At 45.6% G+C, this 23,779-nt stretch overlaps 1 protein-coding gene across 1 annotated transcript in view; it reads left to right on the forward strand.

The window, feature by feature from the left end:
• Positions 1 to 23,779, forward strand: part of LOC311124376 (attractin-like) — a gene marked incomplete at its 3' end in the record, with an annotated part of 141,431 nt that overhangs the window by 35,916 nt on the left and 81,736 nt on the right. Inside the window, exons 3-5 of the mRNA XM_084198537.1 lie at positions 11,024 to 11,137; positions 16,116 to 16,244; positions 19,336 to 19,538. Of these exons, the coding sequence (XP_084054663.1) occupies positions 11,024 to 11,137; positions 16,116 to 16,244; positions 19,336 to 19,538 (446 nt within the window). The remainder of the gene's footprint in view (positions 1 to 11,023; positions 11,138 to 16,115; positions 16,245 to 19,335; positions 19,539 to 23,779) is intronic.

Consider the following 23,779-nt stretch of genomic DNA (forward strand, 5'->3'; position numbering starts at 1 on the left):
CCCATTTCTTCTCTGCAGATCCTCTCTGCAGATCCTATTCAGACCACTTCCCTTTTTCCACATTTTGTTACGTTACAGCCTTATTCTAAAATGTATTAAATAAAACATTTCCCTCATCAATACCCCATAATGACGAAGCAAAAACAGGTTTTTATACATTTTTGTAAATGTATATATGTTACGTTCTCCCCTCGGGTGTAGTTCGTCTGAGGAGACGTAAATGCCTGGGCCTGCGCACACAAGGTAAACTAGATGGATGGGGAAGAAATGTGGGGTGTAATGAACTAAAATAACCAGACAACAACCAGATCTCAAGCTTAGCCCTCGGGGGACGTTTAGTAGTGTACTTAAACAAAATAAACAACACCCATAAAGAAACAACAAATCAATCAAATAAACCAGGGAAGGTAAGAGAAGGGAATATTTGGGAACGGGGTCCAATTAATGAAAATAAACAAAAGGTCCCTCCTCTTCTACACACCTAAACCTTCCTATCACACTCTAAGCCTAACCCACTTTCCTACCTGTTACCACAAATACAGGGGTGACACCCGCCCGGCTAACCTAGTGTGTAAAACAATGGGTTATCTACGTGTGAATGTACACCCATGGGCAGAACTACCTTTCCCTTCTCCAGGACCCAGGTAGGGTGGAGTACATCAGGAGAACAGGCTGGAACACAAACAAAGATGATAAATTAACAGCCAAATAACAAGTGTCCTCTCCCCTCTTCTTCGAGCTCACATGGCAAACCGGTATACTCTCGTCAATCAGCTACAGCTGCCAGGACTCTGGACCGAAGCCACGCCCACCATCGTCAGCTGCAACTCAGCACACCTGTAATGCCCAGAACACACAAACACACTACACAGGGAAATGGGGAGAAAGAAAAACACGTCACACGTAACAATATATATATAAAAAAAAAGATACCTTATTTATTAAAAAAAAAAAAAAACTGTAAAACCTTATTTACATAAGTATTCAGACACTTTGCTATGAGACTTGAAATTGAGCTCAGGTGCATCCTGTTTCCATTGATCATCCTTGATGTTTCTACAACTTGATTGGAGTCCACCTGTGGTAAATTCAATTGATTGGACATGATTTGGAAAGGCACACACCTGTCTATATAAGGTCCCACAGTTGACAGTGCATGTCATAGCAAAAACCAAGCCATGAGGTCGACGGAATTGTCCGTAGAGCTCAGAGACAGGATTGTGTCGAGGCACAGATCTGGGGAAGGGTACCAAAAAATGTCTGCAGCATTGAAGGTCCCCAAGAACACAGTGCCCTCCATCATTCTTAAATGGAAGAAGTTTGGAACCACCAAGACTCTTCCTAGAGCTGGCCGCCCAGCCAAACTGAGCAATCAGGGGAGAAGGGCCTTGGTCAGGGAGGTGACCAAGAACCCGATGGTCACTCTGACAGAGCTCCAGAGTTCCTCTGTGGAGATGGGAAAACCTTCCAGAAGGACAACCATCTCTGCAGCACCTCCATCAATCAGGCCTTTATAGTAGAGTGGCCAGACGGAAGTCACTCCTCAGTAAAAGGCACATGACAGCCCGCTTGGAGTTTGCCAAAAGGCACCTAAAGGACTCTGACCATGAGAAACAAGATTCTCTGGTCTGAAACCAAGATTGAACTCTTTGGCCTGAATGCCAAGCGTCACGTCTGGAGGAAACCTGGCACCATCCCTATGGTGAAGCATGGTGGTGGCAGCATCATATTGTGGGAATGTTTTTCAGCAGCAGGGACTGGGAGACTAGTCAGGATCAAGGCAAAGATGAACGGCGCAAAGTACAGAGAGATCCTTGATGAAAACCTGCTTCTGAGCGCTCAAACTCAGACTGGGGCGAAGTTTCACCTTCCAACAGGATAACGACCCTAAGCACACAGCCAAGACAACACAGGAGTGGCTTCGGGACAAGTCTCTGAATGTACCTTGAGTGGCCCATCCAGATCCTGGACTTGAACCCAATCGAACATCTCTGGAGTGACCTAAAAATAGCTGTGCAGCGACGCTCCCCATCCAACCTGACAGAGCTTGAGAGGATCTGCAGAGAAGAATGGGAGAAACTCCCATAATACAGGTGTGCCAAGTTTCTAGCGTCATACCCAAGAAGACTTGAGAATGTAATCGCTGCCAAAGGCGCTTCAACAAAGTACTGAGTTTAAAGGGTCTGAATACTTATGTAAATGTAATTATTACATTTTTAATTGTTAATAAATGTGCAAACATTTCTAAAAACCAGTTTTTTGCTTTGTCATTATGTGGTATTGTGTGTGTGTGTGGATTGATGAAAAAAACAATTTAATCCATTTTAAGATAAGGCTGTAATGTAACAAAAAGTGAAAAAAGTCAAGGGGTCTGAATACTTTCCGAATGCACTGTATTTTGGCCGTATCGCCCAGCCGTACCCCCATCAAAGTTGCCCATCCCTGGTGTACGTACACTTATCAGCATACATTTATCAGGACTTGGATTCAACCCACTATTTCATGTTCTGAATGCATCCAAATCCCAAGAATGTTGAGAAAAATGAAGTGATACATTTATAATTTAATAATCCATGTAGACATCTGCTTGTTCTGCTGTATGAAGAGAATGACACCCTATTCCCTACATAGTACACTACTATAGACCAGAGAATGGCACCCTATTCCCTATATAGTGCACTACTTTAGACCAGAGAATGGCACCCTATTCCCTATATAGTGCACTACTTTAGACCAGAGAATGGCACCCTATTCCCTATATAGTGCACTACTTTAGACCAGAGAATGGCACCCTATTCCCTATATAGTGCACTACTTTAGACCAGAGAATGGCACCCTATTCCCTATATAGTGCACTACTTTAGACCAGAGAATGGCACCCTATTCCCTATATAGTGCACTACTTTAGACCAGAGAATGGCACCCTATTCCCTATATAGTGCACTACTTTAGACCCGAGAATGGCACCCTATTCCCTATATAGTGCACTACTTTAGACCAGAGAATGGCACCCTATTCCCTATATAGTGCACTACTTTAGACCAGAGAATGGCACCCTATTCCCTATATAGTGCACTACTTTAGACCAGAGAATGGCACCCTATTCCCTATATAGTGCACTACTTTAGACCAGAGAATGGTGCCCTATTCCCTATATAGTGCACTACTTTAGACCAGAGAATAGCACCCTATTCCCTATATAGTGCACTACTTTAGACCAGAGAATGGCACCCTATTCCCTATATAGTGCACTACTTTAGACCAGAGAATGGCACCCTATTCCCTATATAGTGCACTACTTTAGACCAGAGAATGGCACCCTATTCCCTATATAGTGCACTACTTTAGACCAGAGAATGGCACCCTATTCCCTATATAGTGCACTACTTTAGACCAGAGAATGGCACCCTATTCCCTATATAGTGCACTACTTTAGACCAGAGAATGGCACCCTATTCCCTATATAGTGCACTACTTTAGACCAGAGAATGGCACCCTATTCCCTATATAGTGCACTACTTTAGACCAGAGAATGGCACCCTATTCCCTATATAGTGCACTACTTTAGACCAGAGAATGGCACCCTATTCCCTATATAGTGCACTACTTTAGACCAGAGAATGGCACCCTATTCCCTATATAGTGCACTACTTTAGACCAGAGAATGGGACCCTATTCCCTATATAGTGCACTACTTTAGACCAGAGAATGGAACCCTATTCCCTATATAGTGCACTACTTTAGACCAGAGAATGGCACCCTATTCCCTATATAGTGCACTACTTTAGACCAGAGAATGGGACCCTATTCCCTATATAGTGCACTACTTTAGACCAGAGAATGGCACCCTATTCCCTATATAGTGCACTACTTTAGACCAGAGAATGGGACCCTATTCCCTATATAGTGCACTACTTTAGACCAGAGAATGGAACCCTATTCCCTACATAGTGCACTACTTTAGACCAGAGAATGGCACCCTATTCCCTACATAGTACACTACTTTAGACCAGAGAATGGGACCCTATTCCCTATATAGTGCACTACTTTAGACCAGAGAATGGAACCCTATTCCCTATATAGTGCACTACTTTAGACCAGAGAATGGCACCCTATTCCCTATATAGTGCACTACTTTAGACCAGAGAATGGCACCCTATTCCCTATATAGTGCACTACTTTAGACCAGAGAATGGCACCCTATTCCCTATATAGTGCACTACTTTAGACCAGAGAATGGGACCCTATTCCCTATATAGTGCACTACTTTAGACCAGAGAATGGAACCCTATTCCCTATATAGTGCACTACTTTAGACCAGAGAATGGCACCCTATTCCCTATATAGTGCACTACTTTAGACCAGAGAATGGCACCCTATTCCCTATATAGTGCACTACTTTAGACCAGAGAATGGCACCCTATTCCCTATATAGTGCACTACTTTAGACCAGAGAATGGGACCCTATTCCCTATATAGTGCACTACTTTAGACCAGAGAATGGAACCCTATTCCCTACATAGTGCACTACTTTAGACCAGAGAATGGCACCCTATTCCCTACATAGTACACTACTTTAGACCAGAGAATGGGACCCTATTCCCTATATAGTGCACTACTTTAGACCAGAGAATGGAACCCTATTCCCTATATAGTGCACTACTTTAGACCAGAGAATGGAACCCTATTCCCTATATAGTGCACTACTTTAGACCAGGGAATTTAGGGCTCTGGTCTAAAGTAGTGCACTATATAGGGAATAGGGTTCCATATAGGATGTATCTTTTAGAACAACCCCAGTGACCTCCAACCCCAGTGACCTCCAACCCCAGTGACCTCCAACCCCAGTGACCTCCAACCCCAGTGACCTCCAACACCGGGCATCTGGTGAGCAGACAAAAAGGCGTGATTGTGGTTTTAATAGGCAACATAAGATATCCGTGACCATATACAGATAATAAAGTTTAAAATATTTATCTTGTGAGAACAAATGTCTCTTTGACCCTTCTGCCTCTGAATGATGTTATTTGCCCAGACAGTTCAACCATGTCCATAGGTTTAGCCAGTGTTGTGTTCGAGACCACCTAACGCGAGACCGATCCAAGACCGGATCAAATCGAGGCAGAGTCAAGACCGAGACCAGAAAAATGCGAGTCAATTCAAGACCACGTTTTCATACATTTGTAGAATGTTTGGGAATTACTTATACTAAGGCATTTGTGACAATTCTATAGCAATATAGAGTGGGAAAGCGGACACTGCAGTGGCGCAGTGGTCTAAGGCACTGCATCGCAGTGCTAACTGTGCCACTAGAGATTGGGTTGTGGGTTCGATTCCCACGGGGGGCCAGTATAAAAAAAATATGTATTCACTAACTGTAAGTCGCTCTGGATAAGAGCGTCTGCTAAATGACTAAAAATGTAAAAAAATGTAAAAATGTAAATAAAATCTAATAAAAACATCTGTCTTGTCCAGGACCAGAGACTGGTGCACTATAGCCAATCAGAGCTATAGTAGGCCTTAATACAAACAAGCCATTTGCCACATGGGCCTGCCATCATTCACTTTGAACTGGACTGTGTGTTTACAGGCAGTAGCAACAGAGCGACTTTAGATCATTAAAACGCTTTCGCCAAAAGCCACAAAATACACCTGAATGGATTTCTGCAAATATGGAAATACCACGGGAGTCCTCTTACATTTGGGAACTTCACAGCCCTATTGATCAAACAACCATGAAAAGGTGGGCTCTCTCTCCCTCAGTTATGCACATCAACAACAACAAGATCAACAACTAATGCTAGCCAGAGCAAGAGGAGCTAAAATCTAATGAAGGAACATTAGATAAACCCTCTCAAACTTTTTCAGCTAGTTGGCCGTCAAAATTGCACTGATAAACGATGGGGAATTGTAGCCTGCTCGTCCTTCTGCAGCTTGCATGCCAATGCATGCTTGTCCCAACCAAGCACCCAAGCTAACTGGCTGAAGTTGACTAGCTTGCTTGCTAGCTACTTCCAGACACAAATGAGAGAACACCTCACTCTGACCATTTTACTCACCCTAGCAGAGCTGGTTAGGCTGTTTTCATGTTATTTAGAGCGTTCTTGACTAACTATTACCTTTTTTTGCCTACGTTTACTGACACCGGCCATATTCAGTGGGTGTTGTATGTTCGTAAATTCATCAGTTGTTCTGCGCTCTGGCACACTCAGACGAGAGTGCTTTGAAATCGGAGTAATAGCCAGAGTGAATTTGTGAACCCAAGAGATATGCTAACTAACTGGATAACAGTTGTTCAAGTTCTTGCTAGCTAACCAAATGACACCTGCATCTCTAGCGGTGTATAGCCACCGTAAAACGATATGATGGGAAAAGTCAGTCACTCACCCACTCCTCCAATGGCATGACATGACATCCTCCTAGCAGATAGCTAGCTAGCGATCTAGCTAACGTTAGGCTCCGTGTTTTTAGCTTGCTACATAAATAGACAGGCTAGCCTGTTAGCCACGTTATGACTGACCTGTGATCATTGCCCTTGCTAGTTTGATTGTATTGACATTCCCAGCCTTAGTTACATTCTTCAGTTTTTGTCCAGAATATTGAGTCATTGAAACTGAAACAGTGCATCCTGAATGAAGGCAGGAAACAATGTACCAGGCCAGCTGTGATTTACAACCTGATAGCAATATTTTTGGGACTACCAAGAAATGTATTGGTGAATTATATTAATCATGTATTGAACTGCATCCATCTATTCTGCCAACAATGCCTTAGTGTACGTCATGGAACGTTGAGTCAAATAGAACCTATTTTTAAAACATCTTATAAAGTTGGTTTTGTAGCATAAACTGGGAATTTTATATTTTTCACTGATATTATGATTGTCTGTTTGTTTCATATCTGCAAAGTAGTTAAAACGCTGTCAGTTCCACTTTAAACTTTAGGTCACTGGTTTCTTTGTGTGCTAAACGTTAAATGTTTGTTGCAATGGGAAGTAATAGTTGTACATTTCTATTGGGAAATGCTTAATGGTTGTGTTTTTGTATTCTTATGATTGGGACCTACTGGCTTATTATGTCAGAGTTGATGGACTGCTTATCCTTTAACATCATGCTGTGTGACTGCTTATCCTTTAACATCATACTGTGTGACTGCTTATCCTTTAACATCATGCTGTGTGACTGCTTATCCTTTAACATCATGCTGTGTGACTGCTTATCCTTTAACATCATGCTGTGTGACTGCTTATCCTTTAACATCATGCTGTGTGACTGCTTATCCTTTAATATCATGCTGTGTGACTGCTTATCCTTTAACATCATGCTGTGTGACTGCTTATCCTTTAACATCATGCTGTGTGACTGCTTATCCTTTAACATCATGCTGTGTGACTGCTTATCCTTTAACATCATGCTGTGTGACTGCTTATCCTTTAACATCCTGCTGTGTGACTGCTTATCCTTTAACATCATGCTGTGTGACTGCTTATCCTTTAACATCATGCTGTGTGACTGCTTATCCTTTAACATCATGCTGTGTGACTGCTTATCCTTTAACATCATGCTGTGTGACTGCTTATCCTTTAACATCATGCTGTGTGACTGCTTATCCTTTAACATCATGCTGTGTGACTGCTTATCCTTTAACATCATGCTGTGTGACTGCTTATCCTTTAACATCATGCTGTGTGACTGCTTATCCTTTAACATCATGCTGTGTGACTGCTTATCCTTTAACATCATGCTGTGTGACTGCTTATCCTTTAACATCATGCTGTGTGACTGCTTATCCTTTAACATCATGCTGTGTGACTGCTTATCCTTTAACGTCATGCTGTGTGACTGTTTATCCTTTAACGTCATGCTGTGTGTGACTGCTTATCCTTTAACATCATGCTGTGTGACTGCTTATCCTTTAACATCATGCTGTGTGACTGCTTATCCTTTAACAGCATGCTGTGTGACTGCTTATCCTTTAACATCATGGTGTGTGACTGCTTATCCTTTAACATCATGCTGTGTGTGACTGCTTATCCTTTAACATCATGCTGTGTGACTGCTTATCCTTTAACATCATGCTGTGTGACTGCTTATCCTTTAACATCATGCTGTGTGACTGCTCATCCTTTAACATCATGCTGTGTGACTGCTTATCCTTTAACATCATGCTGTGTGTGACTGCTTATCCTTTAACATCATGCTGTGTGACTGCTTATCCTTTAACATCATGCTGTGTGACTGCTTATCCTTTAACATCATGCTGTGTGACTGCTCATCCTTTAACATCATGCTGTGTGACTGCTTATCCTTTAACATCATGCTGTGTGTGACTGCTTATCCTTTAACATCATGCTGTGTGACTGCTTATCCTTTAACATCATGCTGTGTGACTGCTTATCCTTTAACATCATGCTGGGTGTGACTGCTTATCATTTAACATCATGCTGTGTGACTGCTTATCCTTTAACATCATGCTGTGTGACTGCTTATCCTTTAACATCATGCTGTGTGACTGCTTATCCTTTAACATCATGCTGTGTGACTGCTTATCCTTTAACATCATGCTGTGTGACTGCTTATCCTTTAACATCATGCTGTGTGACTGCTTATCCTTTAACATCATGCTGTGTGACTGCTTATCCTTTAACATCCTGCTGTGTGACTGCTTATCCTTTAACATCATGCTGTGTGACTGCTTATCCTTTAACATCATGCTGTGTGACTGCTTATCCTTTAACATCATGCTGTGTGGCTGCTGTCTTTCCATCAGCCCTATCCAGTGGTGTAGTCTTTCCATCAGCCCTATCCAGTGGTGTAGTCTTTCCATCAGCCCTATCCAGTGGTGCTGACTTTCCATCAGCCCTATCCAGTGGTGCTGTCTTTCCATCAGCCCTATCCAGTGGTGCTGTCTTTCCATCAGCCCTATCCAGTGGTGTTGTCTTTCCATCAGCCCTATCCAGTGGTGTAGTCTTTCCATCAGCCCTATCCAGTGGTGTAGTCTTTCCATCAGCCCTATCCAGTGGTGTAGTCTTTCCATCAGCCCTATCCAGTGGTGTAGTCTTTCCATCAGCCCTATCCAGTGGTGTAGTCTTTCCATCAGCCTGGCAAAGCGGTTTTATGCGCTGACTGAATATTTGGCCTGGCAAAGCGGTTTTATGCGCTGACTGAATATTTGGCCTGGCAAAGCGGTTTTATGCGCTGACCGAATATTTGGCCTGGCAAAGCGGTTTTATGCGCTGACTGAATATTTGGCCTGGCAAAGCGGTTTTATGCGCTGACTGAATATTTGGCCTGGCAAAGCGGTTTTATGCGCTGACTGAATATTTGGCCTGGCAAAGCGGTTTTATGCGCTGACTGAATATTTGGCCTGGCAAAGCGGTTTTATGCGCTGACTGAATGGAAGCTGATAATGATGAGATTTTTACTCCGCTGGTCTGACACCGAGACAAGACCGAGACACTCAATATGTCGTCTCGAGACCGGACTTGTATACTACAACACTAGGTTTATCTAGCCAGACACTGTTCAACCATGTCCAGGTTTATCTAACCAGACACGGTTCAACCATGTCCAGGTTTATCTAGCCAGACACGGTTCAACCATGTCCAGGTTTATCTAACCAGACACGGTTCAACCATGTCCAGGTTTATCTAGCCAGACACGGTTCAACCATGTCCAGGTTTATCTAACCAGACACGGTTCAACCATGTCCAGGTTTATCTAACCAGACACGGTTCAACCATGTCCAGGTTTATTTAGCCAGACACTGTTCAACCATGTCCATAGGTTTATCTAACCAGACACGGTTCAACCATGTCCAGGTTTATCTAACCAGACACGGTTCAACCATTTCCAGGTTTATCTAACCAGACACGGTTCAACCATGTCCAGGTTTATTTAGCCAGACACTGTTCAACCATGTCCATAGGTTTATCTAACCAGACACTGTTCAACCATGTCCATAGGTTTATCTAACCAGACACGGTTCAACCATGTCCATAGGTTTATCTAACCAGACACGGTTCAACCATGTCCAGGTTTATCTAACCAGACACTGTTCAACCATGTCCAGGTTTATCTAACCAGACACGGTTCAACCATGTCCATAGGTTTATCTAACCAGACACTGTTCAACCATGTCCAGGTTTATTTAGCCAGACACTGTTCAACCATGTCCAGGTTTATCTAACCAGACACTGTTCAACCATGTCCAGGTTTATTTAGCCAGACACTGTTCAACCATGTCCATAGGTTTATCTAACCAGACACTGTTCAACCATGTCCAGGTTTATCTAACCAGACACGGTTCAACCATGTCCAGGTTTATTTAGCCAGACACTGTTCAACCATGTCCAGGTTTATCTAGCTGCCCCCAGACCAGAGTTTGTCCATGTTTAGTTGAACTCTAGGCTAATCGTTTTTTCCAACAGCATCCTAACTGTGTTCTGTCTCGGTCCTGCAGGCCCAACAGCATCCTAACTGTTCTGTCTCGGTCCTGCAGGCCCGACAGCATCCTAACTGTGTTCTGTCTCGGTCCTGCAGGCCCGACAGCATCCTAACTGTGTTCTGTCTCGGTCCTGCAGGCCCGACAGCATCCTAACTGTGTTCTGTCTCGGTCCTGCAGGCCCGACAGCATCCTAACTGTGTTCTGTCTCGGTCCTGCAGGCCCGACAGCATCCTAACTGTTCTGTCTCGGTCCTGCAGGCCCGACAGCATCCTAACTGTTCTGTCTCGGTCCTGCAGGCCCAACAGCATCCTAACTGTGTTCTGTCTCGGTCCTGCAGGCCCAACAGCATCCTAACTGTTCTGTCTCGGTCCTGCAGGCCCGACAGCATCCTAACTGTGTTCTGTCTCGGTCCTGCAGGCCCGACAGCATCCTAACTGTTCTGTCTCGGTCCTGCAGGCCCAACAGCATCCTAACTGTTCTGTCTCGGTCCTGCAGGCCCGACAGCATCCTAACTGTGTTCTGTCTCGGTCCTGCAGGCCCGACAGCATCCTAACTGTGTTCTGTCTCGGTCCTGCAGGCCCGACAGCATCCTCAGACTGAGGTTGGACCACTTTGCTACGGAGTGCAGCTGGGACCACCTGTATGTCTACGATGGGGACTCTATCTACACCCCTCTACTGGCTGCCTTCAGGTGGGTACAGGGAGGACGGGGGTGGTGATGGGTACAGGGAGGACGGGGGTGGTGATGGGTACAGGGAGGACGGGGGTGGTGATGGGTACAGGGAGGACGGGGGTGGTGATGGGTACAGGGAGGACGGGGGTGGTGGTGGGTACAGGGAGGACGGGGGTGGTGATGGGTACAGGGAGGACGGGGGTGGTGATGAGCTGTGTAGGGGGGGTGGTGGTGGTGAGCTGTGTGGGGGGGTGGTGAGCTGTGTAGGGGGGGGTGGGGGTGGTGAGCTGTGTAGGGGGGGTGGTGGGGGGGGGGGGGGTGGTGAGCTAATATGGTGTCCATATAATAGACCTATGAGAAGAGACACTAATATAATATGATGTTGTCCCGTGTAGCTCAGTTGGTAGAGCAGGGCTCAGTTGGTAGAGCAGGGCTCAGTTGGTAGAGCAGGGCTCAGTTGGTAGAGCAGGGCCCAGTTGGTAGAGCAGGGTTCAGTTGGTAGAGCAGGGCCCAGTTGGTAGAGCAGGGTTCAGTTGGTAGAGCAGGGCCCAGTTGGTAGAGCAGGGCTCAGTTGGTAGAGCAGGGCCCAGTTGGTAGAGCAGGGCTCAGTTGGTAGAGCAGGGCTCAGTTGGTAGAGCAGGGCCCAGTTGGTAGAGCAGGGCCCAGTTGGTAGAGCAGGGCCCAGTTGGTAGAGCAGGGCCCAGTTGGTAGAGCAGGGCCCAGTTGGTAGAGCAGGGCCCAGTTGGTAGAGCAGGGCCCAGTTGGTAGAGCAGGGCTCAGTTGGTAGAGCAGGGCTCAGTTGGTAGAGCATGGCCCAGTTGGTAGAGCAGGGCTCAGTTGGTAGAGCAGGGCTCAGTAGGTAGAGCATGGCATTTGCAACGCCAGGGTTGTGGGTTCGATTCCCACGGGGGGCCAGTATGACACAAAAAAAAGTATGCACTCACTTAACTGTAAGTCGCTCTGGATAAGAGCGTCTGCTAAATGACTAAAAATGTAAAATAATAGACCTATGAGAAGAGGAGACACTAATATGATGTTGTCCATATAATAGACCTATGAGAAGAGGAGACACTAATATGATGTTGTCCATATAATAGACCTATGAGAAGAGGAGACACTAATATGATGTTGTCCATATAATAGACCTATGAGAAGAGGAGACACTAATATGATATGATGTTTAAGTAGCACCGACCAAACAATGATAAATAGTGAATACGTGCAGTCACTCACCTGGGATATTGTCGATGCTCCACTGCAGAACACCTTTATGTACTTCAGGAAATTCAGACTTTATCCCATCAATCACAATGGCTGTCACTAAGATAATCATGAAACCATGAACAGGCGTCAGAGCTCAGGCCTATCGAGGACAACTTATTCAATAAAATAATCAACAGTATCAAAAGCTTTTGTATTCTCACATCTCTAACACAACCAACTGGGCAATGATCTTAGGCGAAGACACCAGTAGAAACATATTTCTCTGGTGTATTCGTTAAAATAAGGTCAATCAGAGAGGACTTTAAAGGATCTCTAGTGTTGGGCCGTGTAGGATTAGTCACCAGCTGGGTTAGGTTTAGATCAGTACACTTGTCTTTTAGATTGTCTGAAGGCTGCATTTCCCAATCAGAATTTAGGTCACCCATGATAATAACTTCTGATTTAAAATAAGAAAACAACAAACTACTTAACTCCTCGAGTGCACAAAGGTTAGCCGAGGGAGGACAGTTATGGATCCATTTTTCCCCAAACAGCTTAAAGATGGTAGCAAAAAAAATAATTAGAATGGATTTCATTAAAAAGACAGAGAAATAATATTTTATAAGAATGGCCACTCCTCCACATCTACCCTGTCAGTTCTGAACACATTATAACCCTCAATACTAATATCAGAGTCCAGAAGGGATCCAGCTCGGGGGGCTGGATCCCCAGATATCCTGATGTGAGAGGGATCCCGGCGGTGTGAGAGGGATCCCGGCGGTGTGAGAGGGATCCCGGCGGTGTGAGAGGGATCCCGGCGGGTACAGGCCTGGTAGAAACCCCCTGAGCTGGATCCTCATGGTAGAGGATGAAGGAGCAGTAATCTCTGGAAGCAGGAAGCCAAGACTGTTGGTCAGCAGTACGGGATCCCCCAAAGCCATTTCAGCCCCATTCACCAAAAGGGGGTTGGGTAGGAGGGGAGGGGAGGCGTCTCTGCAGGGCAGCCCTGTCCAGGCAGTCAGAGAGCGGCGACACGATGGCGAAGCTGAGGAGTGGAAAAGGGAAAGGTCTTAGAGTGGGACCTATCCAAGATATGCTCCAATGTCTCAATTTGCTTACTGTGGATGTCCAGCTCAGACATACTGTACGTTCCTCAATAAGCTGACCGTTTCCACATTGGACATTTGTCCTGTCAATATTGTCCTGGAACTGTGCAAAATACAGTGCATTCGGAAAGTATTCAGACCCCTTGACTTTTTCCACATTTTGTTACGTTACAGCCTTATTCTAAAATTGATTAAATTGTTTTGTATCCTCATCAATACCCCATAATGACAAAGCGAAAACAGGTTTTTATAATGTTTTGCGAATTTATATAAAATGAAAAAAAAAATGAAATATCACATTTACATAAGTATTCAGACCCTTTACTCAGTACTTTGTTGAAGCACCTTTGGCAGCGATTAAAGCCTCAAGTCTTCTTGGGTATGACGCTACAAGCTTGGCACACCTGTATTTGGGGAGTTTCTCCCATTCTTCTCTGCAGATCCTCTCAAGCTCTGTCAGGTTGGATGGGGAGCGTCGCTGCACAGCTATTTTCAGGTCTCTCCAGAGATGTTCGATTGGGTTCAAGTTTGGGCTCTGGCTGGGCCACTCAAGGACATTCAGAGACTTGTCCCGAACCCACTCCTGTGTTGTCTTGGCTGTGTGCTTAGGGTCGTTGTCCTGTTGGAAGGTGAACCTTGTCCCAGTCTGAGGTGCTGAGCGCTCTGGAGCAGGTTTTCATCAAGGATCTCTCTGTACTTTTCTACGTTCATCTTTCCCTCGATCCTGACAAGTCTCCCAGTCCCTGCCGCTGAAAAACATCCCCACAGCATGATGCTGCCACCACCATGCTTCACAATAGGGATGTTATTGGCCAGGTGATGAGTGGTGCCTGGTTTCCTCCAGATGTGACACTTGGCATTCAGGCCAAAGAGTTCAATCTTGGTTTCATCAGACCACATAATCTTGTTTCTCATTGTCTGAGAGTCCTTTAAGTGCCTTTTGGCAAACTCCAAGCGGGCTGTCATGTGCCTTTTACTGAGGAGTGGTGTCCGTCTGGTCAATCTACCATAAAGGCCTGATTTGGTGGAGTGCTGCAGAGATGGTTGTCCTTCTGGAAGGTTCTCTCATCTCCACAGAGGAACTCTGGAGTTCTGTCAGAGTGACCATCGGGATCTTGGTCACCTCCCTGACCAAGGCCCTTCTCCCCCGATTGCTCAGTTTGGCCGAGCGGCCAGCTCTAGGAAGAGTCTTGGTGGTTCCAAACTTCTTCCATTTAAGAATGATGGAGGCCACTGTGTTCTTGGAGACCTTCAATGCTGCCGCCATTTTGTGGTACCCTTCCCTAGATCTGTGCCTCAACACAATCCTGTCTCGGAGCTCTACGGACAATTCCTTCGACCTCATGGCTTGGTTTTTGCTCTGACATGCACTGTCAACTGTGGAACCTTATGTAGACAGGTGTGTGCCTTTCCAAATCATGTCCAATCAATTGAATTTACCACAGGTGGACTCCAATCACGTTGTAGAAACATCCTCAAGGATGTTCAATGGAAACAGGATGCACCTGAGCTCAAATTTGAGTCTCATAGCAAAGGGTCTGAATACTTATGTAAATAAGGTTTTACAGTTGTTTTTTTCAAAAATACATTTGCAATAATAATAAAATAAAAAATAAAATAATGTCTTTGTTTGAATAGTTTCTGAATGCACTGTAGGTGCAGTTCCTACCCGTAGTCTCTGAAGGTGGCAGCCGCCAATCTGGAAAGAGTTGGTTTCCCCGTATGGCGGTAAGTGGTAGATGCCATTTTGGGAAAAGTCATTTAAAAGCCACACAAATAAAATAGGTAGTAATCAGCTAAAAGGCAATCAATCCACACAGTGTGATAGTTAGTTAGGTTGAATCACACAGTTTGTAGAATTCCCACAGGTCTATGCAGCAAGCCAGAACCCAACCACAGACAAGAATCCAGCCAGCACTAGGACCCACAATAAAAACAACCAAGGCACAAAACATGGCCACCATGACAACAGCAAGGAGAGGGCGGTGACTTACTCAAAGCGATTAAATGGTGGGTCCCATGTAGTTTCCCAGTACAGGCCGGTGGAAAGCAAGGAGGGAGGCAAGTGCAGCACCGGGCTGCGGGAGAGTCAAAAGGTCATCCAAGTAGGCTGAACCAAGTGGACTTATTCAAGACACAATGTGAAGTGGAAGGATGAAATCAGCAGATGTCTGATCAGATAACGCCCCAGAGCAGAGGAGGGTGCCCAGATGTCTGATCAGATAACGCCCCAGAGCAGAGGAGGGTGCCCAGATGTCTGATCAGATAACGCCCCAGAGCAGAGTAGGGTGCCCAGGTATATCACAGGAGGCAGGTGTCTGATCTGATAACGCCCCAGAGCAGAGGAGGGTCTCCTTAAACTCTGTATTCAATATTGCACTGACGTGTGAGAGATGTGCAGGGGAGGGAGAGTACTCAGTAATGACCTGTTATTCTGGGGTAAGCCAGGAGATGATACCTAAGAATTGACTATCAGAGGCCTGCAGGGGTCGTGATCATAGATATCCGCTCCTCAGTGCGGTCTTCAAAGTACGTTACATATACTGTAATGTTTTGTCAACTTTTTCAACTTGTTTTTAATTGAACATTTATTAACCTGCATGATGTTGCTACAGGAGATGACATATTTACCTGGGTAATGATGAATTATGCAGGGTGTTGATGGGTGTTGTCCGTCCTTGTTGCAGTGGGTTGATAGTTCCTGAGCGCTATGGCAACGAGACGGTTCCGGAGGTGGTGTCACAGTCCGGTTACGCCCTCCTCCACTTCTTCAGCGACGCTGCTTATAACCTGACCGGCTTCAACATCTCATATAGGTAACCCTTAACCCCTGACCTTATAACCTGACTGGCTTCAACATCTCATATAGGTAACCCTTAACCCCTGACCTCTATCCCCTGACCTTATAACCTGACCGGCTTCAACATCTCATATAGGTAACCCTTAACCCCTGACCTTATAACCTGACCTTATAACCTGACTGGCTTCAACATCTCATATAGGTAACCCTTAACCCCTGACCTTATAACCTGACCGGCTTCAACATCTCATATAGGTGACCCTTAACCCCTGACCTTATAACCTGACCGGCTTCAACATCTCATATAGGTAACCCTTAACCCCTGACCTTATAACCTGACCGGCTTCAACATCTCATATAGGTAACCCTTAACCCCTGACCTTATAACCTGACCGGCTTCAACATCTCATATAGGTAACCCCTGACCTCTATCCCCTGACCTTATAACCTGACTGGCTTCAACATCTCATATAGGTAACCCTTAACCCCTGACCTTATAACCTGACCGGCTTCAACATCTCCTATAGGTAACCCTTAACCCCTGACCTCTATCCCCTGACCTTATAACCTGACTGGCTTCAACATCTCATATAGGTAACCCTTAACCCCTGACCTTATAACCTGACCTTATAACCTGACCGGCTTCAACATCTCCTATAGGTAACCCTTAACCCCTGACCTCTATCCCCTGACCTTATAACCTGACCGGCTTCAACATCTCATATAGGTAACCCTTAACCCCTGACCTTATAACCTGACCGGCTTCAACATCTCATATAGGTAACCCTTAACCCCTGACCTCTATCCCCTGACCTTATAACCTGACTGGCTTCAACATCTCATACAGGTAACCCTTAACCCCTGACCTCTATCCCCTAACCTTATAACCTGACTGGCTTCAACATCTCATACAGGTTACCCTTAACCCCTGACCCTATAACCTGTGTTCAACATCTCATACAGGTTACCCTTTCCCCTAACCTCTAACCCCTAACCTTATAACCTAACTGTGTTCAATATCTCATTCAGTCTGGCCTCTCAGGGCCTCTTCTTAGTACCAGGTGAGTCTGGCCTCTCAGGGCCTCTTCTTAGTAAGAGGTGAGTCTGGCCTCACAGGGCCTCTTCTTAGTAACAGGTGAGTCTGGCCTCTCAGGGCCTCTCCTTAGTACCAGGTGAGTCTGGCCTCTCAGGGCCTCTTCTTAGTAACAGGTGAGTCTGGCCTCTCAGGGCCTCTTCTTAGTAAGAGGTGAGTCTGGCCTCACAGGGCCTCTTCTTAGTAACAGGTGAGTCTGGCCTCTCAGGGCCTCTTCTTAGTAAGAGGTGAGTCTGGCCTCACAGGGCCTCTTCTTAGTAACAGGTGAGTCTGGCCTCTCAGGGCCTCTCCTTAGTAACAGGTGAGTCTGGCCTCTCAGGGCCTCTTCTTAGTACCAGGTGAGTCTGGCCTCTCAGGGCCTCTCCTTAGTAACAGGTGAGTCTGGCCTCTCAGGGCCTCTTCTTAGTAACAGGTGAGTCTGGCCTCTCAGGGCCTCTTAGTACCAGGTGAGTCTGGCCTCTCAGGGCCTCTTCTTAGTACCAGGTGAGTCTGGCCTCTCAGGGCCTCTTAGTAACAGGTGAGTCTGGCCTCTCAGGGCCTCTCCTTAGTAACAGGCGAGTCTGGCCTCTCAGGGCCTCTTCTTAGTAACAGGTGAGTCTGGCCTCTCAGGGCCTCTTAGTAACAGGTGAGTCTGGCCTTGCAGGGCCTCTTCTTAGTAACAGGTGAGTCTGGCCTCTCAGGGCCTCTTCTTAGTACCAGGTGAGTCTGGCCTCTCAGGGCCTCTTCTTAGTACCAGGTGAGTCTGGCCTCTCAGGGCCTCTTCTTAGTACCAGGTGAGTCTGGCCTCTCAGGGCCTCTTAGTAACAGGTGAGTCTGGCCTCTCAGGGCCTCTTCTTAGTACCAGGTGAGTCTGGCCTCTCAGGGCCTCTTCTTAGTACCAGGTGAGTCTGGCCTCTCAGGGCCTCTTAGTAACAGGTGAGTCTGGCCTCTCAGGGCCTCTTCTTAGTACCAGGTGAGTCTGGCCTCTCAGGGCCTCTTCTTAGTACCAGGTGAGTCTGGCCTCTCAGGGCCTCTTAGTAACAGGTGAGTCTGGCCTCTCAGGGCCTCTTCTTAGTAACAGGTGAGTCTGGCCTCGCAGGGCCTCTTCTTAGTAACAGGTGAGTCTGGCCTCGCAGGGCCTCTTCTTAGTAAGAGGTGAGTCTGGCCTCTCAGGGCCTCTTCTTAGTAACAGGTGAGTCTGGCCTCTCAGGGCCTCTTCTTAGTACCAGGTGAGTCTGGCCTCTCAGGGCCTCTTCTTAGTAACAGGTGAGTCTGGCCTCGCAGGGCCTCTCCTTAGTACCAGGTGAGTCTGGCCTCTCAGGGCCTCTTCTTAGTAACAGGTGAGTCAGTAGCTAGTTAGTTACTAGTTAGTTAGTTAGATGAGTGAGTGAGTGAGTTAGATGAGTTAGATGAGTTAGTTAGATGAGTTAGTTAGATTAGTTAGTTAGTTAGTTAGTTAGATGAGTTAGTTTGTTAGTTAGGTGAGTTAGTTAGTTAGTTAGATGAGTTAGTTAACCAGGCTGGTTAACACTGACCCTGACCTCTGTGAAGGGCACGACACAAACTACCCAGAGTTCAGCTGGGGACTGGTCCCGTCTCCATGATGATGTGATTGAAGTTGGGCTGAGAAACGGATAAAAGAAAGCGCCTCGGGCCCCAGTCTCTTATCTCAAAGAGCCCAGACATCAAACCGCACGCCTGCTGCTGCCTGAACAACATGAAACAGAACCACAACGTCTTTGTCGACCGTCTTGCTCCAGAATATTATGTTCTCAGGAGTTTGCTCTAGTTTAAAAGCTGTAATTCTACATTGGACAGGATTTGATGTTGTAGAGTTTTATATTATGAAACCCTTTGTCTCCTCCTCCTCATTAGCATACAGAATTAAACTTGAAACAATCAGTATTTTTAAATATCTTCTAACCTCATCCATCCGTCGTTCTCTTTCCTACCCCTGTCTTTTTCTCTCTCTCTCTCTCTCTGCCTCCCCTCTTCCCCCCCTCCCCCTTTCACCTCTCTGCCTCCCCTCCCCCAGGGTGAACACGTGTCCTAACAGCTGTTCTGGCCGAGGGGAGTGTCGCGTTGGGAACTCAACAGGTGCTGTGTATTGTGACTGTGATGCCAACTGGAAGGGCGAGGCCTGTGATATCCCATACTGCCTGTCAGACTGTGGATGGCCTGACGGGGGACACTGCTCTCAGGACACAAAGACATGTCGATGCCAGCCTGGGTGGCAAGGTGGGCACGGTCTCTATCTTTAACTACGTGCGTGTGTGTGTGTGTGTGTGTGTGTGTGTGTGTCTGTGTGTATGTGCGTGTGTGCGTGTGTGCGTCTGTGTGCGTGTGTGCGTGTGTGCGTGTGTGCGTGTGTGCGTGTGTGCGTGTGTGCGTGTGTGCGTGTGTGCGTGTGTGCGTGCGTGCGTGCGTGCGTGCGTGCGTGCGCGCGTGCGTGCGTGCGCGCGTGCGTCTGTGTCTGTGTCTGTGTCTCTGTGTGTGTGTGTGTTTCCCACACAGTATTTTTTTGAGTTGCCTCCATATTGTTGTTGAATGCCTTATAAAAAGCCACCATCACAGAAACACATTGGCTATGACCTTCAAGTCAATGATGTAATCATTTAACTTTTGAACTGTCAACAGTTGAATTCCTACATAAGGCCAATACAAATACCTGCTGTTCATATCCCTGGACTAATACATCACCTATTAACTAGCTGTTATTGTCCCTCAGTGAAAGGAAAGGGTGGGTGATTCACAAATGGCTCCCTTTGGGCCTTGGTCTAAAGTAGTGCACTATATAGGGAATAGGGTGCCATTCTCTGGTCTAAAGTAGTGCACTATATAGGGAATAGGGTGCCATTCTCTGGTCTAAAGTAGTGCACTATATAGGGAATAGGGTGCCATTCTCTGGTCTAAAGTAGTGCACTATATAGGGAATAGGGTGCCATTTGGGGTATGTTGTGTGAACAGAGAGAGGACGTATAGCTATAATGCTAAGGAACGTAGCCTGTAGCAACACCAATGTTTCCTTTCTTTAATCCTTTCATGCTAGGCGCCTTTTCTGGTCCAAAGACTAACTGATGATGTCACCAGTCTTATTCATATTTTCAAATCAAATCAAATGTATTGGTCACATACACGTGTTTATTTTAATATTTTTAAAAAATATTTTTAATATTTTAATATGCCATTTAGCAGACGCTTTTATCCAAAGCGACTTACAGTCATGCGTGCATACATTTTTGTGTATGGGTGGTCCCGGGGATCGAACCCACTACCTTGGCGTTACAAGCGCCGTGCTCTACCAGCTGAGCTACAGAGGACCACGTTTAGCAGATGTTATAGCGGGTGTAGCGAAATGCTTGTGCTTCTAGCTCCGACAGTGCAGTAATATCTAACAATTTCACAACATATACCCAATACACACAAATATAGTAAGGAATGGAATTTAAGAATATATACATATATGGACAAGCAATGACAGAGTGGCATGGACTAAGATACAGTAGAATATTATAGAACACAATATAGTATAAACAGTCGTGGTCAAAAGTTTTGAGAATGACACAAGTATTGGTCTTCACAAAGTTTGCTGCTTCAGTGTTTTTAGTTATTTTTGTCAGATGTTACTATGGTATACTGAAGTATAATTACAAGCATTCCATAAGTGTCAAAGGCTTTTATTGACAATAACATTACGTTTATGCAAAGAGTCAATATTTGCAGTGTTGACCCTTCTTTTTCAAGACCTCTGCAATCCGCCCTGGCATGCTGTCAATTAACTTCTGGGCCACATCCTGACTGATGGCAGCCCATTCTTGCATAATCAATGCTTGGAGTTTGTCAGAATTTGTGGGTTTTTGTTTGTCCACCCTCCTCTTGAGGATCGACCACAAGTTCTCAGTGGGATTAAGGTCTGGGGAGTTTCCTGACCATGGACCCAAAATGTTGATGCTTTGTTCCCCGAGCCACTTAGTTATCACTTTTGCCTTATGGCAAGGTGCTCCATCATGCTGGAAAAGGCATTGTTCGTCACCAAACTGTTCTTGGATGGTTGGGAGAAGTTGCTCTCTGAGGATGTGTTGGTACCATTCTTTATTCATGGCTGTGTTCTTAGGCTAAATTGTGAGTGAGCCCACTCCCTTGGCTGAGAAGCAACCCCACACATGAATGGTCTCAGGATGCTTTACTGTTGGCATGACACAGGACTGATGGTAGCGCTCACCTTGTCTTCTCCGGACAAGCTTTTTTCCGGATGCCCCAAACAATCGGAAAGGGGATTCATCAGAGAAAATGACTTTACCCCAGTCCTCAGCAGTCCAATCCCTGTACCTTTTGCAGAATATCAGTCTGTCCCTGATGTTTTTCCTGGAGAGAAGTGGCTTCCTCGCTGCCCTTCTTGACACCAGGCCATCCTCCAAAAGTCTTTGCCTCACTGTGCGTGCAGATGCACTCACACCTGCCTGCTGCCATTCCTGAGCAAGCTCTGCACTGGGGGTGCCCCGATCCCGCAGCTGAATCAACTTTAGGAGACGGTCCTGGTGCTTGCTGGACTTTCTTGGGCACCCTGAAGCCTTCTTCACAACAATTGAACCTCTCTCCTTGAAGTTCTTGATGATCCGATACAGTGGGGGAAAAAAGTATTTAGTCAGCCACCAATTGTGCAAGTTCTCCCACTTAAAAAGATGAGAGAGGCCTGTAATTTTCATCATAGGTACACGTCAACTATGACAGACAGATTGATAAAAAAAATATCCAGAAAATCACATTGTAGGATTTTTTATGAATTTATTTGCAAATTATGGTGGAAAATAAGTATTTGGTCACCTACAAACAAGCAAGATTATCTGGCTCTCACAGACCTGTAACTTCTTCTTTAAGAGGCTCCTCTGTCCTCCACTCGTTACCTGTATTAATGGCACCTGTTTGAACTTGTTATCAGTATAAAAGACACCTGTCCACAACCTCAAACAGTCACACTCCAAACTCCACTATGGCCAAGACCAAAGAGCTGTCAAAGGACACCAGAAACAAAATTGTAGACCTGCACCAGGCTGGGAAGACTGAATCTGCAATAGGTAAGCAGCTTGGTTTGAATAAATCAACTGTGGGAGCAATTATTAGGAAATGGAAGACGTACAAGACCACTGATAATCTCCCTCGATCTGGGGCTCCACGCAAGAGCTCACCCCGTGGGGTCAAAATGATCACAAGAACGGTGAGCAAAAATCCCAGAACCACACGGGGGGACCTAGTGAATGACCTGCAGAGAGCTGGGACCAAAGTAACAAAGCCTACCATCAGTAACACTACGCTGCCAGGGACTCAAATCCTGCAGTGCCAGACGTGTCCCCCTGCTTAAGCCAGTACATGTCCAGGCCCGTCTGAAGTTTGCTAGAGTGCATTTGGATGATCCAGAAGAGGATTGGGAGAATGTCATATGGTCAGATGAAACCAAAATAGAACTTTTTGGTAAAAACTCAACTCGTCGTGTTTGGAGGACAAAGAATGCTGAGTTGCATCCAAAGAACACCATACCTACTGTGAAGCATGGGGGTGGAAACATCATGCTTTGGGGCTGTTTTTCTGCAAAGGGACCAGGACGACTGATCCGTGTAAAGGAAAGAATGAATGGGGCCATGTATCGTGAGATTTTGAGTGAAAACCTCCTTCCATCAGCAAGGGCATTGAAGATGAAACGTGGCTGGGTCTTTCAGCATGACAATGATCCCAAACACACCGCCCGGACAACGAAGGAGTGGCTTCGTAAGAAGCATTTCAAGGTCCTGGAGTGGCCTAGCCAGTCTCCAGATCTCAACCCATAGAAAATCTTTGGAGGGAGTTGAAAGTCTGTGTTACCCAGCGACAGCCCCAAAACATCACTGCTCTAGAGGAGATCTGCATGGAGGAATGGGCCAAAATACCAGCAACAGTGTGTGAAAACCTCAACCAAAAGTTGCCATATTCCTAGTCAATGTTATCTTTCATACTCTGCTTCGTTATCCCTAGTGTTTGTTTAATATAACTTTTATTCTCTGAGTTCCCTCGCTTCACTTCCCATGAAGATAAGACATTCGTTTCTCTATGCGTCGTAAACTACATCCTATGTCCCCTGTTATCAACTAAGATCATAGCCACAGCTCTTCTGAAACCACCAATCCGCCATTATTAGAATACTGCAGCTCCGCAATGATAGTTAGTTTAATGGAAACCCTAAATCGGCTTCGTACTATATTATAAATTACGTCTGTGAATTCCAACCTAATGGGCAGTTAATTTCTTAAATCTTATCTCTATCAAAGGATCTAACAACAGTGCAAACTTAGAAAACCCATATTAATGACTTCCCCACCCATGATCCATACGTTTGGGTGAGCAAGTTAATACATATATATATATGTATATATAACGTTAGAAACTTCTAGGCGCTCACATCAAATAATACTTTAATGCTTTTTAACCAGAAAATGGACTTCCCCTAC

This window comes from Coregonus lavaretus, assembly GCF_964263955.1.
Source record: "Coregonus lavaretus genome assembly, contig: HAP1_SCAFFOLD_517, whole genome shotgun sequence".
Classification (NCBI taxonomy): domain Eukaryota; kingdom Metazoa; phylum Chordata; class Actinopteri; order Salmoniformes; family Salmonidae; genus Coregonus; species Coregonus lavaretus.